Here is a 7,678-nt window from a genome sequence, read left to right on the forward strand (position 1 = left end):
CTTACCAAATGTTTAATAGGCCTACCTTACAGTCTGTTGTAATCATACAGGTTTCTGCTCAACAAACAATAAGTCTACAAGTTGCCTCAAAATAGACCATCATGATCCAACTTAAAGGTTGAATATGTAGAATATTTATTAAAAGCTATATTTTTTCAAAAATAATACATCCATGGGGCCTTTAGAGGGGTACAGAATGAAAGTATTGCTTTTCCATAAAAACATTTTTTTTAGTCTGAATTATTATTTTAAATTTTTTTGACGGGGTCGACAACTGACTATCTGTCAACGTTCTGTTTACATTCGTACCTGCCCGTAGCCGACATGTGGCTCAGTTCTCCGCTGTTTTCCTGCCTCCTCCCGGTCCTATGCGTTTGTTTCCAACCAAGCCTTTTTAATAATCAATCGGTGGATCAATGGATTATCATATACTTGTTAGGATGGGTGTATTTGTGTAGTCTTATCTGTCATAAACACGTTTATCGTCGCGGACTTTTGGTGCCACGGAGCTCCTTTTTTTTTTTTTTTTTCCAACTTGACGAGAGCAGTGACAGCGGAGGCTCTGAGCAGCAGCGCTAGTCCCCTTGCCCCACAGGCCAACTAACTGTATCATCTCAGCTATTGTACCTACAGTCAAATTCAAATCATAACACACATCCCAGCATGCAATGCAGGTGTTATGGATACAATCAGATAGCACAGTGTTACTGCCTCAGTCTTTCTCAAATATTTATACTGTTCTCAATCTCAGCAGGGTCCAGGTATGTGTAGGGCACTTTAAGCTTTGCGTTCCTTTTTGCAATTTCTTTACTGAGGTTGGACAGCTCTGCTTGGAAATCCTTGATCATCTGCTTAGGTGCAGATTCAGTGAATCGCTCCTCAGGGTAGCAACCCAAGAAAACCTGAGAAAGTGAAATATACAAAGACATAAAAGTAGATTTACATTATTTTGTGGTACACAAAGGCAGCATGGATATGCCATAATGACTGTACAATATATTGTAAGTATTTGTAAGCAACAAACTTACAGCATTATTATATTTTTCTGCCAGCACCCGAGCCATCGCTGCAAAGCTGACAGTTTCTCCAACATTTGGGAGGATCTTCAAAACTGACTCCATGTTTGACTGTCCCTTCGTGGTCGGAGGAGCTTTATGCAGCAGGAGTGAGCCATTGGGTATCCAGTGGTAGTCAAACTAAATTATGGAAAAAGATTCAAATTTTTTATTTACATTTATATTCTGTTTTGTATTGTCGGGTGGTGGCAACATAAATTAAAATCTAACTTCATCAACTGAATTAAATATTTAAAAAATATGGAAAACATTTTAAGACACACAATTGTAATGGAAGCAGTTTGTAGATCTGAGAGTTCATAGATCTGTTCCGTATTATTAATGCATCTTCCTAACTATTTACTCTGCCTCACCTGTCCATTATTGACAGCAGCATGTTGACCTGACACTGTGAAGATCACCATGGTGATGAATCTGATCACCTCCTCCACTGTATTGAAGGATTCTGGAAAACCTGTGTGAAACATTGCATTATGCTATTAGGCCACTATATATTCAGGTTGTATTAAAGCAGAAGTGAGTGATCCGGTCGTTTTCGCTAATGCTGCGTTCCAGGCAGGCTTTTGAAATCGTAAATTACAGCTTCAAGTCACAACTTACGACTTTGTAGCGTTCCAGGCAACCCACTCGTGTTTTTCCGACCTGTTTTACCGGTGAAAGTCACTATAACGGCCACTCGTAACTTCCGACCGGTGAACTCGTACCAGATCGAACTGGTACCACTTCACGGCCGGAAAAATACGAGTTTCCTTGAACGCACCATAACAGTCCTCGTCGCTACGTCACCACATTCACGGCGTTCCTTGGCTGCACACACAGCCCTGCATGCCGTTCTCTCTCCTCATTGGATAAAAACTGTAGGATACGATAAATGTTTTCTCTTCGGCTCAGAGCAGAGCAGAGGGACTGAGAGACCCGTGTTTCAGTCCAAACACTCTATGTAAGTGATTGCTGTCGGAAGATATAACTATTTAAGACTTATATTAACACAAATATATCACTCACTTCTGCTTTAACAACAAATTGCTCTAGAATGTGGCTAAATACCTGAAGCTTTCTTTCCCAAAAAGCCTTCGGTGAATATTTCACTGACCCAGTCCTGCAGCTCAGTGTCCTTACGGACTTCATTATCTGAGGGATAGTAGTGCTCCACCATTGCCCTCACGAAGCTTGTAAACATGAAACAATGTGATTTTGAATTGTATATAATTATATTTGCATAATAGTTTTTTCCGGAATTAAAAGTTACCTGTTGATGATGTTCCACAACTTAAGTCCATCATCTCTGTAGTAGTAGTTGGGAATTGACTCCAGTCCTCGTGCAGTGATGTTCTCTGGCAGACAGAGGGAGCTGTAGGTTGTTTCAGAGTGACCTCTTCTCATGAGTTCATCCAGCCCCTTATGCCCCAGTGAACTCTGATAATCAATAATGCAGAGACAAAAGCCATCAGAAAAGTTTCTTTCAGTAAAATCAAACCCGGAAACTACATTGAAAAAATTAGGGTTAGGGTTAGAGGTGTGTGTTTAAGAATCTTACCTTATTTATGATCCCATCAGGTCCAAAAATAGAATCACGGCCTGACATATTTACGTCCAGAGTGCCCCGTAGGTGGGCAATCAACAGCTGTACAGACCAAAAGAATAATGTTTATATTCACAATTTCATTCAGTTATTTGGCAGACGCTTCTATCCAAAATGACTTAGAAATGAACAAGTGACAGTAACATTAAGAAAGTCAGTGACGTCAGTAAACTTCAGTGGCTCAGTGAAGAGAGAATCTTAATGTAAATGCCAAGCACCCTGTGTGTCTGTGTGTGTGTGTGTGTGTGTGTGTGTGTGTGTGTGTGTGTGTGTGTGTGTGTGTGTGGGAATTTCACTTCAACCACCTTTATGTTAATATTTTATTTTTGAATGCATTTACAATAAACAATTATATACTTGAGCTTGAACTTGACAAGGAAAGAAGGGTCATATATATCTCTGTGTGTGTGTGTGTGTGTGTGTGTGTGTGTGTGTGTGTGTGTGTGTGTGTGTGTGTGTGTGTGTGTGTGTGTGTGTGTGTGTGTGTGTGTGTGTGTGTGTGTGTGTGTGTGTGTGTGTGTGTGTGTGTGTGTGTGTGTGTGTGTGTGAGACAAATCCAGAAAAAGGTGAAGTCTTGTGCTGGGTCTGTACTTTGAATGTATCTGAATACAAGTTCCAACATGCAGCAGGTTTTGCATGTTTCCCATCAACTCTAAAGAATCTTGGTCTCTGGTTTGACATTCAATTAATCCAAAGCAAGTGAAGTCTTGTTGTTTTCCTATATAATTGGTTGTCTTTTCTACAATTCTACATAATGCATTTCTCTTAGTTTGAAATATTAAAATATGAGATTTTAGTATTAACCGAAACTGGAAGTTCGATAGTTGGGAATTATCTATGGAAGTTACAGTCAAGGGTCAGTGGTCATTCCCTGTCTCCTCTTCACTATGAACTCTATATCAGACATAAAATGTTGTGAAAAATCAATCAGTAAAAGTCAGATAATTAGTCATACCTTGTAGAGGGGATGAATCACAGGGAAGCAGCGAAGAGTGGCTATAGTAAAGACCTCGGCCAGAAAGTGAGTCCTCAAGAGGTGATGGACTGCTTCATGATCCATGACATCTGCATTCTTGATGAACATCTTGGCCAGCAGCCAGTCTGTCTCTGAGTCACTGGGCAGAAAGATGGGATTGTCCTCAGAGGGTTGTTGACGCAGCTGAAATGTGATATGAAAAGCATCCACATAAATTTGTATTTCAGTAAAGTAGATTCTAAAACATACTAATGCCCTGTGGATTGTACTGTTATGTAACTAGTGTATCAGTGATTGTGCTGAATTGGATACCATACAGTAAATACTGTCACTTATCCACTGTATCAGTGAAATACCTGTATGGCAATTGGCATCAGTTCATTTTCCGCGTTCAAGTAGAACAAGCAGAGACCAGCTGTAACATGCAGCTGTTCTCCATTGGAGACTCTTGTAGGTATTCCATCCATCTTCTTTTGGTCGTAGAAGAAAATGTTGCCTTTCTGTAATGTTAACCAAAGATAGAAGAAAAACATTTTGAAGGCATCAAGAGGTGGCACATATGTGTTGTAAATCAAGAGAACAGGGTTCAGGAATCCACTGTGATTTAAGTAAAGACATTAAAGCAGAAGTAAGCGATCCGGTCGTTTTGGCTAATGCTGCGTTCCAGGCAGACTTTTGAAATCGTAAATTACAGCTTCAAGTCACAACTTACGATTTTGTAGCGTTCCAGGCAACCCACTCGTGTTTTTCCGACCTGTTTTACCTGTGAAAGTCACTATAACGGCCACTCGTAACCTCCGACCCGTGAACTCGCACCAGATCGAACTGGTATGACTTCACAGGTCGGAAAAACACGAGTTACGGGCTGCCTTGAACGCACCATAACAGTCCTCGTCCCTACGTCACCACATTCAGGCGCATCCCTTGGCTGCACACACAGCCCTTCATGCCGTTCTCTCTCCTCATTGGATAAAAACTGTAGGATACGATAAATGTTTTCTCTTCGGCTCAGAGCAGAGCAGAGTGACTGACAGACCCGTGTTTCGGTCCAAACACTCTATGTAAGTGATTGCTGTCGGAAGATATAACTATTTAAGACTTATATTAACACAAATATATCGCTTACTTCTGCTTTAAATGAACAAACTGACTCTGCTTTCATACCTCCATTTCCTTCTGCAGAGAGCTGTCTTCTGCTAGAAACGGCTTCACCATCTCCTCAGTGACTGGAAAGTTTGGGGGAAGCTCTGAGCATTTCTCGATCATATTGGGGTTGATTCCATTCAGGAACTGATATCCAAAGAAGTCGTCTTCCTTCCAGTGCTCTGCCACATACTCTGGAAGAGAAGCCATTTGCAAATATGATCTAAAAACATGATTGTAGATTCAACATTGTTGACTTATTTTGACAGATTAAATTGTGAATGCTCTGACTGCATTCCATCTCAAATATCAACACTGTATAAGCACAAACAATCTGGAAATAGTTCTTAATTTAAAGGATTTTTCAAATGAAAAATTCAGCCTAATTCAAGGCTGTAGACCTTTCCATGTACAACAATATCATTAAGAAGTAACTTGAACAAATGAAATGTATTCTGGAACATCTTTACAAGAGGAACTATGCAAGTCCGGTCGCGTTTCCGCTGTTTTGCTAACCCTCCTCCTGGCCATGTGCATGGCGAGAAATCAATCAATAGAGCAGTAGATAACGTTATATCATATACGATGATACGACATAGTTGTGTAGTTGACATAAACAAGAGATTACGGATGATGGGGAACGTTTGTGTCATGGTGAACAGAGACGAGAGTTGGGACACTGGGGCGGTGGCTCCAATCTTGCAAGGTTGGTTTTCAGCCAAGAGACGCAATAAGTGACACACACGTGGAGGGCAGAGAGCCTCCATTCTCCCTCATAACAAGATAAGCCATTTATTAAACCATCACAATTATTCCAAAGATGTTAAATTAAAGTAAAAATGTAGCATAGTTAAAGCTTCAAATGCTGCATAGTTCCTCTTTCAGTGTGTGCTGTTTGGATTGTTAGATCCCTTATCAGTGACCCTGATTACTGCTGTTACCATAACAGTGACATAACAATTGTGTATTAAGCAGCGGAACTGAAAAACCGAAAATGTACAGTAACTTACCTGACATTGTTGTCTTTTTGAACCAGAAGATCTTTTTCATGTCCTCAATGTTTTCCCAATTTTCCGTAGATCCGAGCAGCCCCTTAAGCTTGAGTTCAAACCCACTGAGATAGACAGGGTAAAAGTGTGACAATAAAGACAAGATGTGCATAATGGAACACAATCATGTCAGTTAGAATTGAAGGACGCACGTTATCATTTTTGAGTAAAGTACTTCACTTGATTTGGATTTAGAGAAACGGATTTCATTTGGAAACTCTGATACTTTACTGAAGTTGATGATGTGGGGTAGTCCTTCACCCATGGTCTTCCATCTTTAAAAACAAATGAGCATAAATACAGAGAGTGAAATGCCTCCATATGAGACTCTGTCACAACCATAATTGCAGCTGTGGGTTCATGCGCTACAGCAAACCTACTGGTACACGCTTTTTTTAAGTGTCAGCTGTTTTTCCCTGTGGTCAGTCAACAGGGGATGATCCTCCTCAAAGACCTTCATGGCTGAAAGGTGATCAGAACGTAACAGCAGGCAAATTTATTTGCAACTATTAAGAAGCTAAAACAACATAAATACAAAAATATAAATGTGAATTATCTATGATTTTTGATCTGGGGAATTTGAAGCAGACCTCTCCCTCCCCTGAGCTCCACCACCTCTCCCCTGGAGATCCATCTGTAACAGGGGAAGATAACAACATCTCCCTCTGGAGTCGTCACCACTATTTTGGAGCAGTACCACTCATCCTCTGAGAGAACGAAAAAGGGATCTTTCTCCACCTTGACCAGCAGAAGTTTCCCCAGGGACGAACTGGTCTTTACTGTGTAGGTTCCTGTCTGGAAGTTAGGGATGATATATATATATATATACAGTTAAGTTTGTATGTTAAGTGGTAAACTTAAAAAGTAAAATAAATTCAAAAACATAATATAGTACAGTTTTAAAATGTGCATTATGTTACTTGGTAGTATACTGTATAGGAGTTTAACTCAAAATATAATCAAAATACATAGTTCAACTTACTGTTCCTTTTTTGAAATCAGGGCCAAAGTTGTCCAACTCAGTTCGCTTACTCTGTCCTTCATTTCCAAATAAAGTGACATATATGTGATCCCATGTTCCTGCATATTGCTCATCACCAGTTGTCACCTCTAGCTTGTACTCAGCCATGGTCATTTGTGGCTACAGTCTACAAGAAGAAAAAAATGACAGTATGGCTAATTGGAGTTTGAGGGTTAAATTGTATTAGTTTTGTAGTCATTGTAGTTTTTATTTAGTTTGTGTTCTTTAAATGGTCAGACTCATTTTCACTGTTATTATTTCATTATTATTTTTGCACATGTTCTCAGAGAGCAGAAACACATACTATAATGCTGCCTCCCCTAATTCTGGGCCTCACCTCAGAATGCCTTTGTTGTAATTGTATGTTAAACATGCAACAAAATTGTATGTGTAAGTGCATAGAGCTCATTGCACTTATGCATAGCAGCAGTTATTGCACAGCCTGTGGCTTTAAGATTGCCATGTTGTTGGACAGGAAGAGGAAATGGGGGTAGGAGTTACATTCCTGTTTGACTGACAAATAGAAACTAATTTAGCCTGGAGGTGCACCATTTCTGTGCCTGTAGCGTCTCCCAGAGGGCGCCATCTTTGATAATACTACAGGCCTTGTCATGGCAGGATAGGGCCGCTCAATGCGGGATTCGAACCGGGGTCGCCTGCAGTGAGGACTATAGCCTCAACACATGGGGCGGGAGCTCTACCAACTCTGCCCTACAACGGAAGAAAGGGGTAACTCCTCAGAGTGCAGTTCTGAGAAAAATGAGTTTAAAGTATTTTTGTTGTCCAGTCAACTGTATTGAACTTAGGATTCTGAAAATTGGTCAAATCCTT

The 7,678-nt window shown here is 40.3% G+C and overlaps 1 protein-coding gene across 1 annotated transcript; it reads right to left on the reverse strand.

Moving 5' to 3' along the window:
- Positions 1 to 696: 696 nt before the first annotated feature.
- Positions 697 to 6,955, reverse strand: LOC311007008 (hydroperoxide isomerase ALOXE3-like; the record flags this gene model as incomplete). Its single annotated transcript, XM_084000085.1, has 14 exons — positions 697 to 902; positions 1,029 to 1,196; positions 1,430 to 1,530; positions 2,124 to 2,245; positions 2,326 to 2,492; positions 2,614 to 2,700; positions 3,614 to 3,817; positions 3,991 to 4,134; positions 4,799 to 4,971; positions 5,788 to 5,891; positions 5,979 to 6,101; positions 6,207 to 6,288; positions 6,417 to 6,621; positions 6,809 to 6,955. 14 exons carry the CDS (start codon positions 6,953 to 6,955, stop codon positions 723 to 725), a joined length of 2,007 nt encoding a protein of 668 aa, XP_083856211.1. The 3' UTR covers positions 697 to 722.
- Positions 6,956 to 7,678: the final 723 nt, after the last annotated feature.

This window comes from Trachurus trachurus, assembly GCF_905171665.1.
Source record: "Trachurus trachurus genome assembly, chromosome: 24".
NCBI lineage: Eukaryota > Metazoa > Chordata > Actinopteri > Carangiformes > Carangidae > Trachurus > Trachurus trachurus.